The sequence below is a fragment of the Leuciscus leuciscus genome (genome assembly GCF_965113295.1).
Source record: "Leuciscus leuciscus genome assembly, chromosome: 7".
Lineage (NCBI taxonomy): Eukaryota > Metazoa > Chordata > Actinopteri > Cypriniformes > Leuciscidae > Leuciscus > Leuciscus leuciscus.
Genome location: NC_138731.1, coordinates 32040462 through 32056262, shown reverse-complemented (window position 1 = coordinate 32056262; position 15801 = coordinate 32040462). Strand labels below are relative to the sequence as shown.

Below are 15801 nucleotides of genomic sequence, written 5' to 3'. Positions count from 1 at the left end.
GTCTGGGTGGCATTCAAAATGCTTGAAAACCCCTCAAATAAATATTATAAAATATAGTGATGTATCAGGTCAGTCTATCTATCACAGTCTCTGCATTATGAATTCTGCAAAACACTTTTATGCTTCCATGAGTACTGCGCAATGACATGCGACAGCGCAAAAAAATTCTCTGTTAATGATCACCATATCAAACTAAACTGCAGAGGTCAGCACTTCTTATTGATTATCTATGTTATTTGCCTGGTTAACCGGGAAAAAGGTAACACGGCCCGGTTCACATTGGTTTTCTAGAAAATTCGACCCTGTGCATGCACATAGTGACAAAGCATACATACATTGGAGCACACATTGCATTTCAATAACTTGTTTTCATTATCTTTTCATGAATTCATTTTCTACAGGTTAAAACATCTCAATCAGTATTACGACTACAGGAGACAATATATGCAAGCTTGCCAATGCTAGTTTCTACTTGCACTGCTTAGTGACGTGTTAACTTGATGGTTGATCATTCTTGATTTTATATATTTTTTTCCTACAAGAATATTTATATTATATTATTTAAAACATTTTACAAGAAATGTCCCAACAAATTAAAATAACAACAACAACAAAAAAAGGCCAAGTGACCAACCTTTCAGAAAACAAAATGCATGCAAATACTATATACAACATAAAGTACAGTTTACTCTTATATTCCTAAGTAGGAAAGTTTGAAGATGCATGCTAAAGCATGTACTATGAACTATCATGCCAATGACTGCTGACCTGCAAAGGGGGTCTCTAATTATTTACTAATTCATGCCAAGTCTAATTCACGATGGATGGATCTTTGCATTGTGCAACTCATGTTACCCGTACCACCCCCAATACCCCACCAGAAATTCCTTGAAAAAATCATATGTACCTTGACCAGCTGGTGAATGGGGGAGTAAGGGGAATTGTGCAAACGTGCATTCGTATGCGTGTTGTTTTGTGTGGGCACGTAAGTTACTGAATGTCCCTTCCTACGCTCTGTGCAAACGGGGGCGTACGTGTCGTCTTCAGCGTGCTTGCAAGGCAGTCACTGGTGGAGTGTATAAATTGGGGTCATCAGTTTGTGCTTTACCTTTTCCAGCTGAGCTCTGTCTCACCAAAGGACCCTGCTGATCATGAAGCTCGTTCAAACGCTTACTCTGTGCCTGGCTCTGTCGCTGAGCCTGGCTGCTCCCTCGTGAGTATACACACAGACACATGTCAACACAGTACGTACAATGTTAAAATTAGTCAAATACTGAATAATGTGTTCAGATTAGCTGTACATCACAAGTTTATTACTTTAACCTAGCATTAAAAATAACTATTCTTTTTTTTGCAAAAAAATTGAAGTGGGATTTTATGTGCACCAACATTTAGATTTTTTCAACTTAAATTGCTTGGTCTCTAACTCAATAAATTCTTGAATTCACTTCATTTAGCAAAAGCTTTTATCAAAAGTGACTTATAAATGAGAAACATAACAAGCAATTTATCATAAGAGACAACTATTCTTGCAGTATGGCACAATGGCAAGTTTCAAGTACTTTGTATAAGGTAGATTAGTACAGTAGTTTTACAGTTTCGTAGTAAAACATTTTTTTAATCTCAGACAATTGCCTTAATTGCTTGATTTGTTTGTTTTTTGATTAAATTATTTATAAAAACAATTTTATAAATAAATCTAATGGTCAAATAGCTGATTTAGAGATATACTGTACCATTTTGTTGTCATTAGAGATATTTTGCAGGGGCTCCATAATTTGGGTTAATGAAAAGGGCCCGCTGTTACAGTGTGTTGTAATAGTTAATTTTAACGTAGACGTATTTGTTTATGTGTGTTCAGGCATCATCAGGAGGGTCATGCAAAAAAAGGTGAAAAAGGTGGGTCTTCTCAATAACCAGATGTAAACAATTTTCCCTTAAGTGGGTAGTAAATGAAAGTGATACATCAGCACATTCTGATTTCATCAAGACAACATATTTCATGATATGAATCATTTTTGGTTCAGACAAACCTGAAGGACATAAGCATGAATTGCACAAAGGTGCTAAGCTTGACCGCTGTGCAGGAATGGAGTTTGATGCAGTCGCTGCGAACGAGGAGGGAGTTCCTTATTTCTTCAAAGGTGAGAGATGTAAATAATATGGTAAAAAGTAATGAGAAATCAAAACAATATAAATTAGAATTTAGAGTGAATGTAGGATTGCATCCTTTTAAAAAAAATGTTTTTATTGAGTGGCCCTTTAACTGACCTTTCTCGTTGACTTTTGACCAAAGGTGACCACTTGTTCAAGGGTTTCCATGGCAAGGCTGAGCTGTCTAATCAAACCTTCCCTGAGCTGGATGACTATCATCATCTGGGACATGTGGATGCTGCATTCCGCATGCACTCTGAAGACAGCCCAGACCACCATGACCACCAGTTCTTCTTCCTGGTAATTTTAACATTACCTGAAGTGCAATTTATTTGTCGAATCCACTGTGATGTTTGCTTTATATATCAACACCAGACAAGTAAACTATAACATCTTCTTTAACACCATTGAAGGACCACAAGGTCTTCAGCTACTACAAGCACAAACTAGAGAAGGGCTATCCCAAAGACATCTCTGAAGTTTTCCCTGGAATTCCTGACCACTTGGATGCTGCAGTGGAGTGTCCCAAGCCAGTATGTACTAATGACACCGTAGTCTTTTTCAGAGGTACTGTAATATCGTATTATATTTCTTTGATTAATTATAATGGAAAACATGTGAGGATAGTAAGTATGTTGAGAAGATTTTGTAGGTTTAAATTCCTTCATAATCCACCAAAGGTGATGATATCTACCACTTCGATATGAAGACGAAGAAGGTTGATGAAAAGGAATTCAAGAGCATGCCCAACTGCACAGGAGCCTTCCGTTACATGGGTCATTATTACTGCTTCCATGGACATCAGTTCTCCAAGTTTGACCCCATTACAGGAGAAGTCCATGGCAAATATCCAAAGGAGAGCCGTGATTACTTCATGAAATGCTCACATTTTGGTAAGCGTAACAAGTGTGGAAAAGTTAAAAGACTTGAGAAAGCATGCATTAAAAAAGCAGAACTTGGAGTCTTATAGGGTGTCTCTATTGGTATCTCCCTCAGGAGAAAAAAGCACTGATGACCACATTGAGAGAGAACAGTGCAGCCGTGTGCGCTTGGATGCTATTACTTCTGACGACGATGGCAGTGTATATGCTTTCAGAGGTGAATTTCCTATTGTTATTTTGTCTAGACAGGGACAAGGAATTTTAGTGACTCTTTTTCAGGTTACATCATTACACCAGTAGGTGGCAGCAAGTGACTAGTTGAGAATCATTCATTCAAACGATTCCTTCAAAAATGCAAAGCCTGCACCTCATTTGGCATATAATCTGCCATTAATAGTAGGCCTATTCAAGACCTAATCAGGCTAATATTTAGGGTGGATAGGATTCGAATTGGGAGGCAAGATTTGAATCCTATCAGGATCGAAGCCTTTATGAGTGAGTCTTTGAATCACTCATTCAACTGATTCCTTGAAAAATGCGAATTGTTGCTCGGATACGCGTTGTTCGCATAATTTTTTCCAATGACTTTTTTCATATAGGCAGAACAAAAACAGACAATGTAACTGACCATAATGTGTCTAAAATGTAAGTTACACAATATTAATCTTTTGTTTATTAAATGTATATATACAAGTAAAATCACTTGCAAAATCCCAATTGTACAGTCCATCCGAATATCAGTAAGGCATCGAAAGCGCTCTTGTTATTGTGCTATTTCTTAAAAATGTATACCAATATACACATGCAACTGCAAGCCACGATTTTAACAAATGCAATTTCACAGACCCACACAATAATAATAACTAGATGGTAAAGTTCGTAGACAAACTTTAAGTTGGCTTGAAAAAGCCTAGCCAGAAAGTTTTAAAAAGTTTTAAACTGTTCTAGCATGGTTTACCATGATTTTCCATGTTTCTAGTATGGTTTACCACATTGCTAGCATGATTTACAATGTTTTAACATGACCATGGATGGTTGGATGGATAGATCAAGATTAGTTAGAAAGAAAGATTATAGAAAGAAAGAAAGAAAGAAAGAAAGAAAGAAAGAAGGATTAGTTAGAAAGAAAGAAAGAAGGATTAGTTAGAAAGAAAGAAAGATGGATTAGTTAGAAAGGAAGATGGATTAGTTAGAAAGAAAGAAAGATGAATTAGTTAGACAGAAAGATCAGTTTGAAAAAAGAAAGAAAGAAAGAAAGATTAGTTAGAAAAAAGAAAGAAAAAGAAAAAAGAAAAAGAAAAGTAAAAAAGAAAGAAAATGTTAGGAGAAAAGAAAGAACAGTAAGAAAGATAGAATAGTTAGAAAGAAAGAAAGAAAGAAAGAAAGATGGATTAGTTTACAATGTTTTAACATGACCATGGATGGTTGGATGGATAGATTAGTTAGAAAGAAAGATAATAGAAAGAAAGAAAGAAAGAAAGAAAGAAAGAAAGAAAGAAAGAAAGAAAGAAAGAAAGAAGGATTAGTTAGAAAGAAAGAAAGAAAGAAAGATTAGTCAGAAAGAAAGAAAAAAAGATTAGTCAGAAAGAAAGAAAGATTAGTTAGAAAGAAAGAAAGATTAGTTAGAGAGAATGAAAGATTAGTTAGACAGAAAGAAAGATAGATTAGTTAGACAGAAAGATTAGCTAGAAAGAAAGAAAAAAAAGATTAGTTAGAAAGAAAGAAAGATTAGAGAGAATGAAAGATTAGTTAGAGAGAATGAAAGAAAGAAATATGGATTAGTTAGAAAGAAAGATAGATTAGAAAGACAGAAAGATTAGTTTGAAAAAAGAAAGAAATAAAGAAAGATTAGTTAGAAATAAAGAAAGAAAAAGAAAAAAGAAAGAAAGAAAAGTAAAAGTAAAAAAGAAAGAAAATGTTAGGAGAAAAGAAAGAACAGTAAGAAAGATAGAATAGTTAGAAAGAAAGAAAGAAAGAAAGATGGATTAGTTAGAAAGAAAGAAAGAAAGAAAGAAAGAAAGAAAGAAAGAAAGATAGATTGGTTAGAAAGAAAGATTAGCTAGAAAGAAAGAAAAAAAGATTAGTCAGAAAGAAAGAAAGAAAGATTAGTTAGAAAGAAAGAAAGATTAGTTAGAGAGAATGAAAGAAAGATTAGTTAGAAAGAAAGATAGATTAGTTAGAAAGAAAGAATGAAAGAAAGATTAGTTAGAAAGAAAGAGATTAGTTAGAAAGAAAGATAGATAGATTAGTTAGAAAGAAAAAGAAAAGAGATTAGTTAGTAAGAATGAAAGAAAGATAGATAGATTAGTTAGAAAGAAAGATTAGATAGACAGATAGATAGATAGATAGATAGATAGATAGATAGATAGATAGATAGATAGATAGATAGATTAGTTAGAAAGAAATATAGATTAGTTAGAAAGAAAGAATGAAAGAAAGATTAGTTAAAAAGAAAGAAAAAAGATAGATTAGTGAAAAAGAAAGAAAGATAGATTAGTTGGAAAGAAAGAAAGTTAGATTAGTCAGAAAGATAGATTAGTTCAAAAGAAAGAAAGAAAGAAAGAAAGAAAGAAAGAAAGAAAGAAAGAAAGATAGAAAGAAAGATAGAAATAAAGAAAGAAAGATAGAAAGAAAGAAAGAATGATTAGTTAGAAAGAAAGATTAGTTAGAAAGAAAGATAGATTAGAAAGAAAGATAGATTAGTTAGAAAGAAAAAGAAAAAAGAGATTAGTTAGTAAGAATGAAAGATAGATTAGTTAGAAAGAAGGATTAGATAGATAGATAGATAGATAGAAAGATTAGTTAAAAAGAAAGAAAAAAGATAGATTAGTGAAAAAGAAAGAAAGATAGATTAGTTAGAAAGAAAGAAAGTTAGATTAGTCAGAAAGAAAGATAGATTAGTTAAAAATAAATAAATAAAGAATGATTAGTAAGAAAGAAAGATAGATTAGTTAGAAAGAAAGATAGATTAGTTAAAAATAAATAAATAAAGATTAGTTAGAAAGAAAGATAGATAAGTTAAAAAGAAAGAATGATTGATTAGTTAGAAAGAAATAAAGATTGATCAGTTATATAGAAAGATAGATTAGTTAGAATGAAAGAAAGATGGATTAGTTAGATGAAATATTAGTTAGAAAGAAATAAAAGTTAGAAAGAAAGAAAGATTAGTTAGAAAGAAAGAAGTTACAAAGAAAAGATGATAGATAGATATTAGTTTGAAGATAGATATAGATAGACAGAAAAAGTTTCACGATAGATAGATAGATAGATAGATAGATAGATAGATAGATAGATAGATAGATAGATAGAAGTTTATTAGTACATAGAATAGTAGTTTAATTAGTTTAGTCTTGGCTCAATTTGAACAGTCTGCAATGAAAGTCTATGGGATTTTTATGATTTTTAATATACATTTTTAAGAAAACTGAAACTCAAATCAGTCTGAAAAGATATAGCACACTAAGTCAGAACAGTCTGAAAAGATATAGCACACTAAGTCAGAACAGTCTGAAGGTCTGACCCGAGTTTGGTGGTCGTAGCTTTAACGGTCTAGGAGGAGATACAGTCTAAAATTTGGCTCAGAAGAATACGAATAATAATACGTTTAAGTACAATATCAGTAAGTTGGCTTTTCCAAGCCAACTTAATAATCTTCATTTCTCTTCCCTAGGGCACCACTTCCTCAGCATAACTGGTGATAAGTTTCATTCAGACACAATTGAGAGTGCTTTTAAAGAGTTACACAGTGAAGTGGATGCAGTCTTCTCTTATGAAGGTCATCTCTACATGATCAAGGTTATTTTGTGCAGCAGTTAATTTTTTTTTTACCAGGCTTTATTATAGCTGTATTTTAATTTATTGTGAAAATATCTTCTCATATATTATATTCCATGCACAGGATAAACAAGTGTTTGTGTACAAAGTTGGAGAGCCACACACACACCTAGATGGTTACCCCAAACCCCTGAAGGAGGTGCTGGGAATTGAGGGTCCTGTAGATGCTGCCTTTGTGTGCGCAGACAAACACATTGCTCATGTCATCAAAGGTATAATCACTGGAATGCTTGTTCTGTCACATTCCAAACTTTTCAATTACTACAAGCTTTTGTCATAGTGACAGAAAACTCACTGTCTTTTCTACTATAGGTCAAACAATCTATGATGTTGACTTGAAAGTCACCCCACGTAAGCCTGTGAAGGAAGGAAGCATAACACAATTTAAAAGGATTGATGCTGCAATGTGCGGCCCCAAGGGTGTTACAGTTGTCATCGGTAACCATTACTACATATATGATAGTCTCATGATTATGATGAAAAGCAAAATCATGCCTGAGCAGCACAAGGTGTCTCAGGAGCTGTTTGGCTGTGACCACTAGAGAGTGGTGTACAGAGCCATTTACTGCCATTGTACGGTGTGCTGGCTAATGCATGTGTCTATTACCACCGAGCCTGTATTATTTTATTTGAAGCTCCATTGAAGAATAAGACTTGATTATTTCTCCTTGATCTGTGCACTGTGTGGTTAATAAATAATCTTATCTTTCATATTTGTCTGTTCAGTGTGATCCTATATATTACTGCATATATATGTAGTTATTAGATTTGTTCATGAATTACACTGTTATATATAGGCCTATACTTTCTAAACTGCTTAAATGACCTAACTTCACATAAACAGCTTCAATACAGAAACATAGCTGCAAGCAGCCATTAGCTTATTCACCGTATCCCTCAGAGTTAGATAATTCCATAAATACCCTTTGAAAGGGGTATGTATGGACATATCTAACTCTGGGGGATGCGGTGAATAAGCTAAAGTCCCAAAAAGTCGGCGTGTTCCTTTAAAGCCTTTTCGAGGTATGCGAATGTCTTGGACAAAGACACTGCATCCCATTGCAAGTCAATCGGACTGCATAGCTATAACTGTTTTCATGTTTTTTGTTTTTTTTATAGCGCCACCAAGTGGCCAGTCACCACATCCTTTTTCATACAATCACAGACAGAGCGCAACTCCAGTTTAGGAGTTACTTTTGGTCGCTGTAGCACCACCATGCTGGAGATTGGGGCAAGTCTTGGAGACGAGACGGGTGGCTAGGCTACTACCATCCCTTAAAGTTTCAAGTCTCCATGACTTATGGTTTGGTCTGCCCAATCACTTTTAGGGAAAAATGCTGATCCTTGGAAATTCTAACAGTTACAATAGGGTTTCAGCGATACGTGCTTCATATCAGCTTGAACTACTGATTACATAATATATAGCCAGTCTATAAACACGCACATCAGAGAGGAAAAATACCCCCTTTCTGCACTTTCAGGTAATTTATCATGGAAATAATGTTTTTTTTTTGTTGACCTTTTAATGCAGGGGTGTCAAACTCAGTTCCTACAGGGCCACAGCCCTGCAGAGTTTAGCTTCAACCCTAATTAAACACACCTGATCAGCTAATCAAGTCTTTCAGGCTTATTTGAAAACTGCAGGTGTGTGTGTGTGTGTGTGTGTGTGTGTGTGTGTGTGTGTGTGTGTGTGTGTGTGTGTGTGTGTGTGTTGAAGCAGGGTTGGAACAAAACTCTGTAGGGCTGTGGCCCTCCAGGAACTGAGTTTGACACCTGTGTTTTAATGTGTCTGGCCTGATCTCTAGTTTGCACGCTTCTTTAGAATCATGTAACGCATGTGCTCACCTAATTTCGTGAAGTTCTACGTAAATCAGACAGGAAATGCCCATTTTCAGCCTTTTCGTGTGATTTTCCATATGAATACAGTATTTTTACAACTTTTTTAACAGTTATAGCCCCTAAGCCCCACCTATGGCCCGATCTCCATAAAAGTTTGCATGCTTCTTTAGAATTGCGTGCCTAATGTGCTCAACTAATGACGCGAAGTTCTGAGTTTTATAATAGCTATCAACATTTTTTGATAATTATTATATAAAATAATTATTTTTATAATCTGGACTGAGAGTTTTGCGAACTACTTTCGCGAACTAGTCCTAGATTTTTGGCTCAACATCGATAAACCACTGCGGCACAATGGTTTATCGATGTTGAGCCAAAAATCTAGGACTAGTTCGCAAAAGTAGGTTTTTGAAATCTCCAATATTTAACAAACGAATCGATTGACAGCAGTACAGGCAAAGTTGCTCAGAATGAGTAGTTCTACCATATGTGACCTGTGCTGGCAAAATGAGTCGGAATGTGCACAGGCTAATTATGAGCTGCTACAGGCAAAACAAGTGAAAAATGTCAGTTTTGATGGAATTTGAGGTTTTCACAAAAATGAGTTCATTAAGCCTTTGTCTAGCGATCCCAATGCTCCAAGTATAGCAATTAAACATCTAAAAGTATCTTTTTCTATCGTTTTCTGAAAGGAGTGCATTTGTCCATGAAAAAAAATTTTTTTTCTCTGCTGGCTTGTCGTCCATCGCCGCTTCCCCTCATCATTTTAAAGCACAGTATTCCAACTTTGTGAATATTCATTGCAAATTCTCGATGGCATGATTCTGAACCAATAAAATGTGATTTTCAAACTCATGCTGATGTAAACAAAAGACGCTTCTCAAAGACAGCGCACGATCCGGATATACACATAGGCCTACTACACAGAATTACAATATATTTCAAAATATATGTCTTGGTGAGTATTCATGCAAACATTATCTGTTATGTCTTAAGTGAACATTTGGTTAACTGTTGGGGAATAACATCTGGGCCCATATTCATGAAAAATCTTAATGTAAAGAGTTGCTCCAAGTGACAAAATTCTAAGAAAATTCTTAGAAATGTGGGCGTTTCCTCTGAAGATGAAGAAGAAATGTGTTGCACACAATGCATGACATGTGAGTACATTAGATCGTGCAGGGATCATGTTTGTGACCGAACACACGCATAAAGAACACACGCATTCACACATTAAATAGTATATATCTATATCTATATCTATCTATATATATATATATATATATATATATATATAGCTTACTAGGCTATATAATGTGTGAATGCGTGTGTGAGTACAGTGAAACAGGAAAAATGACACCTGTAATTTCAAAGTGAAGGCTTACTTAAAAGCAATCTTTTTTTCCCTTCTTGGACAACCAACCAATCACAGTCTTCAAAAGACTGTGTCACACGTAGCAACGAAGTCAGCCCCTCCTCCTCACTAAGATGAAAGTTGTCGTCTTTTCCTTGCTCAGAGTTTCTCTCTAATCCGTCCCGAATCGCTCTTAAGCTAAGACTCATACTGTACGTAGAAGTTTTTAACGTAAATTAGGAGCTTTCTGAGAGAATTCTTAGAAGCTTTAAGAATATGGACCCAGATCCATCCATCCCATGGTGGGTCTCAGGGTTTCTAGGTCTTTTAGGCCTGGAGTTCTGGATCTTGCAGGTCTGGAAATCTCTGTATTCTGTTCTTTTTCTTGAGAAAATCCCCTGGCTCTACTTCCTTCTCATCCTTCAAACGACCAGATCATCTTTCTCCAGGTTACACATTTCAGACAAACATCTTGAAGCTTATATCTGAAACAATAATCAAAAATAAGAGGTTGCCCCCCTTTTCCCCACAATAATCTTTTCACATTCAAAACATTAGTCACAGGTTTAATCAAATGAACACCAAACATAATGTCTTAAAAATAAATGTTAAAATTAATGTCATTAAATCTTTTATATAAATTACAACTAGCCTACATATCAATGCTAATAAAACATTTTTCATAAAGAATAACCCCCCTTTTGATAGTAAACCTTTTTTTCTAAAATGTGTTACTATCATAAAACTAATTTTAATTTGCATCAGCATTTGCTTTTGACTGAGCTACAGTCGTGTTGCTGGGGCATTGATATGTTTGACATGGTGTAAATGGCTTCTTCTTTATTTCCTTTCAATAGTGCCAACTGGGTTTCTAAATTGCCTATTTTCTTAAGCAAACAACGATAACCCATCTTTCTTTTGTGTGAAGAGTGACACTGTCTTGCCTTGTGCCCAGGGGCGTTGCTAGACATAAAACTCTACTGGGGCACAGGTCCTCCATTTTTTGTCTGAGATAGCAACAGTAACTAAGGAGGCCGTGGCTTACGTCAACTAAATATAAATTTCATATCCGAAAGAATGATTCATTGTTATCACAAACAATCAAAGACAGTAGTACAGAACACAACAATGTGTTTATTTTCTGTGCTATACATTGCTGCAGGCAGGGGCGTTTGTTTAAAAAACACCAGGCTGGGTAGTTGGGTAACTTAGGGGGGTTGGGGGGCATGCTCCCCCGTGAAAATTTTAATTTCTCTGACCTACATATGTGTATTTTAAGGTGTTTGAAGGCCAAAAAATTGGATAACAATAGCTTAAAAGCATGTTAGTGGGCAGCAGTAGCATAAATGATTTATCAAGTAGATAACAGATTCTTAAACGTGAGAATGAGGATAAATGTTGCAATGAATGATCCACACTACAAAATGTTAATGTGTATTGTCAACATTCAAAACTATTTTAACTCTTCCCAAAAAATTTTTTTTTGGCGTAGTAACTACACACAAACATAAAATGATAAGCCCACATACACACCAAACTACACACATAATTTGAATTATGTAAAACACTACTACCTTGTGTCTTTTGCTTGTTCAGTGTGCAGTGGAGTGTATAGGAGTTTGTCACACGTACATGTATGTGCACAAATACACTGTATATATTATACAGTATGTTTGATGAATGTTACAGTTATTGAACTGAACTGAATATTAACTGAATATTGACACTATTGGCTTGTTGGCCAAGCTGCTTCTCAGGCGATTTTTTTAATTTGTTACTATTGTGAAGCTGCTGTGAAACAATACATTGTAGCTCATATATGTATATACGGATCTACACACACACACACACACACACACACACACTGAATATGCAAAAATGCCAAGTCAGAAACTCAACTCTATTTCTAAAGCGCTGTGTGAGTGTGTGTGTATGTAGGCTATGTATACATGTATGTGTAGTATGTACACATAAATAAATAAATAAATAAATATATATATATATATATATATATATATATATATATAATATTATATTTGCACTATAAACAGAAATTCAAGGGGGGTAACAATTATTTCTTTCTTTCTCAAAACTGAGTTGATTTCTATGTGATCAATTTGTATAAGTGTTTTCACACATGATCATTGGGTGTAGGTCGTCAGTAAATGAGCGTGGCATGTAGAGAACTTTGTTTCTCCCATTCATAGTAGTCTAATGCGAGACTAATGTATATGTATGTATTTATTTTATATATTTATGTGTACATACTACACATACATGCATACATGCATACATACACACACACACACTCACACAGCGCTTTAGAAATAGAGTTGAGTTTCTGACTTGCCATTTTTGCATATTCAGAGTGTGTGTGTGTGTAGATCTGTATATATACATATATGAGCTACAATGTATTGTTTCACAGCAGCTTCACAATAGAGACAGAGCGTATTTAGGCCACGCCCACACCCGGGGGGAAAACAATCAAACCGTCTCCATTGACTTTGCATTGCGAGAGGCTGCCTCCTTGTCATTTCTTGCTTCTAACAAAAGACAGAAAAATGCCTAAAAGCTGCTGTGTGACAAGGTGTACAGCAAACAAGCTAAAAAAAAACAGAAATAAGTTTTTATTAGCTCTCGACCCCAAAAAACGAGTGTTTTTTTTTAGGACATAAAAGTGGATACAGGCAGTTGAGACAGAGCGTCACGTGTCTCATTACTCTGAGAACTAACGTACGCCACTGGAGGAGACCGTAATCGACAACACATGATAGTTTATCTTACAGAAATATAATATATAAAACTGACATTTGGATATTTGACTCACCAGTGACCAAATGTTTAACTTACTGCACACGTGGTGTATTTTTAGTGCATACTGAGTGTCAGGATCCCACAATTTACCCATTCGTTCCAGCCTGTATCCACTTTTATGTCCTCAAACGCTCGTTTTTTGGGGTCGACAGCTTATGAAAACTTATTTCTGGGTTTCTTAGCTTGTTTGCTGTACACCTTGTCACATAGCAGCTTTTAGGCATTATTCTGTCTTTTGTTAGAAGCATGAAATGACAAGGAGGCAGCCTCTCGCAATGCAAAGTCAATGGAGACGGTTGCACTGTTTTCCCCCCCGGTGGACGTGGTCTTCAGATTATGACGCGTTGCGCTCTGTCTCTATAGTAACAAATAAAAAAATCACCTGAGAAGCAGCTTGGCCAACAAGCTAATAGTGTCAATATTCAGTTAATATTCAGTTCAGTTCAATAACTGTAACATTCATCAAACATACTGTATTCATCAAACATACTGCCCCTGGGTCTAGCAACGCCCCTGGACGCGCTAGAGTATAAATATTATAAGAAACTAATGTCGACTGTAGACGTTCGAGGACGTCGATTGCAGACGAGACCCAGACAAACTAACGTCGACTGAAGACGTTCGGGGATGTCGATTACGACCAGGTAGACTTAGGTCAGGTGCGAAATAAGAAAAATCTACCACACCAGTCACCTCATCCTTTTTCATACAGTCAAAGACAGAGCCCAACTCCAGTTTAGGAGTTACTTTTGGTTGCTGTAGCGCCACAATCAGGCTGATTGGGGCAAGTCTTGCTGACGTTGTAGTCAGGGTGGGTACTACCATCCCTTAAAGTTTCAAGTCTCTATGACTTAAGGTTTGGTCTGCCCAATCAATTTTAGGGAAAAATGCTGATCCTTGGAAATTCTAACAATTAAGGGTTTCAGCTCTACATGCTTCAACCCCTAATAAAAAAAAAATATATATATATACCCAGTCTGTAAACACGCACATCAGAGAGGAAAAAGACCCCTTTATGCACTTTCAGGTCATTTATCATGGAAATCTAGTGTTTTTTTTTTTTTTTACCTTTTAATGTGCAATAGCTCTTGCCTGATTTCTGTAAAACTTTGCACGCTTCTTTAGAATCATGTAACGCATGTGCTCACCTAAAGTTCTACGTAAATCAGACAGGAAAAGTGTCATTTTCAGCAGCCATTTTCGTGTGAAATTAATATAGCATTTTTACAACTTTTTAACAGTTATAGCCCCACCTATTTGCATGCTTCTTTAGAATTATGTGCCAAATGTCCTCACCTAATGACGTAAAGTTTTCTAAATGACCCTATTATAGCTATGAACATTTTTTGATAATTATTGACCAAGAGTCCAGAGAATTATGCCACAGTGGTTTATCGATGTTGAGCCAAAAATCTAGGAGTAGTTCGCGAAAGTAGGTTTTTGAAATAATCTCCAATATTAAACGAACAAATCGATTGACAGCAGTGGTCCTGCAGGCAAAGTTACTCAGAATGAGTAATCCTGATTTTTCCGGATACCCCTACAAACAACGATGGAGCAAACCAGAGCGCACGGCCCTCATGCGGCTCGACAGCAAGCTCGTCGCTAATGTTTGCTAGTTCTGCTGGAAGCTCAAGTTCGACAAATTCCCCTGGCCACACAGTATGTGATGAGGTGGCACGAAGTATGTGAGCTCGCCGAATGGCATGTCTGTCGTCGTACGTCCGACTGGCACCATACTCGTATATCTGACCCCACACAGACCTGATGTCGAGCAGGGCGGATGGAGATGTCATTACATTCCATAAAGGGGATGCCAACGAGAATGTCAGAATCCAGGTTTTCTACCACAAGTCCGTCGAAAAAAGAGCTTGTGCCCATCTCTCTGAAAATGTGTGCGTGTCTCTCCCACCACCTTCAATGGCGGGGAGCCGTCTACCTGACGAGCTGACTGCGTATACTACTGGAGACTTTAAGGCCCAGTCTGCTGGCACACGCCACCCTTATCATGTTTCCTGTTGCACCAATGGACAGCCTAATGGGGATGTGGCCATGGAAGGCTTCGATGCATAGTGACTGCATGATATGAACGCGCTGTACCGCCTTAAGGTTGCACGCCGTGTCCTCGTTTTCATCCTCGGACTTGCCGTCAGAGTGATTGTCCGGTCTGCGAGCCAGGCAGGATTTCCTGAGTTCACCCAGTGAAGCCACAAGCCAGCTTCTCTCTTGGGGGGTTAGACACAGCCGAGCGCATAGCTCTTGCATCATCTGATGACTGCAGCTCATCTAGTAATGAGCACAGGGGTTGAGATATCTCTGATTTAATGGACGCCAGAGTGCGTGACCGTAACTCTGTGCCATACCTCTGCTTTACAAGCTTCAGCAAGTCGCTGTGTATAAGACGAAGCCAAGTGAGAACAACAAAGTTTTCTATCGTGGGGGAGAGCTCCTCATCCTCCGCAATGGGTTCACCTCCGTGAGTAATGCCAGAGTCTCTGCATAGTAGATTATCCTCAACAAAAGCCATTCATCTCTGGTACAAATCCTCTGGTCCTTCATTAGACTCTAGTTAAATAGCAGAAAAATCAATAAAATGTGCAGCATTCGGCTGGAATCCATAATGTAGTCTGTCTGATTGTCTGCCATATGAGATCAATGCATGTAGAGCATGTAGAGCATGTAGTATTTCGGGAAATAATTACTGGGCAGTAGTTTACAATCTGCCCCAGCATTTAAGATCAAGCATGCTAAACTTTTGTTGGCGCTTGCGTCGTTGCACCGAGGGAACATCTGCGTCATCATCGGTAAAACCTCTGAATGGTGAATCCCTCGTCTTCTTTTCCCAGTGCGCACCGTCAACTAGAAATGAAGCGAACTATGTGTCTGACGCCAGTTCTCAAATGAATTCACAGTCTCATCTTT

General features: G+C 36.6%; 1 protein-coding gene and 1 long non-coding RNA gene across 2 annotated transcripts; both read left to right on the top strand.

The window, feature by feature from the left end:
- The first annotated feature begins 1063 nt into the window (after positions 1-1063).
- Positions 1064-7580, top strand: hpxa (hemopexin a). The gene is made up of 10 exons (XM_082176561.1): positions 1064-1213; positions 1862-1899; positions 2028-2144; positions 2297-2454; positions 2568-2721; positions 2835-3047; positions 3151-3252; positions 6706-6830; positions 6934-7081; positions 7182-7580. The coding sequence occupies exons 1-10, from the start codon at positions 1152-1154 to the stop codon at positions 7409-7411; spliced, it is 1347 nt and encodes a 448-aa protein (XP_082032687.1). The 5' UTR covers positions 1064-1151; the 3' UTR covers positions 7412-7580.
- Positions 4446-6699, top strand: LOC309503778. The gene is made up of 3 exons (XR_014207852.1): positions 4446-5239; positions 5717-5836; positions 6296-6699. It is a non-coding gene; the product is annotated as an uncharacterized lncRNA (long non-coding RNA).
- Positions 7581-15801: the final 8221 nt, after the last annotated feature.

What these genes read in the sequence shown, in the direction of transcription:
- hpxa (XM_082176561.1), top strand. Translation starts at nt 1,152, where the DNA reads ATGAAGCTCGTTCAAACGCTTACTCTGTGCCTGGCTCTGTCGCTGAGC. An exon ending in TGCAAAAAAAGGTGAAAAAG is followed by an intron (nt 1,900 to 2,027) that starts GTGGGTCTTCTC and finishes TTTTTGGTTCAG; the next exon opens with ACAAACCTGAAGGACATAAG. An exon ending in CACCGTAGTCTTTTTCAGAG is followed by an intron (nt 2,722 to 2,834) that starts GTACTGTAATAT and finishes AATCCACCAAAG; the next exon opens with GTGATGATATCTACCACTTC.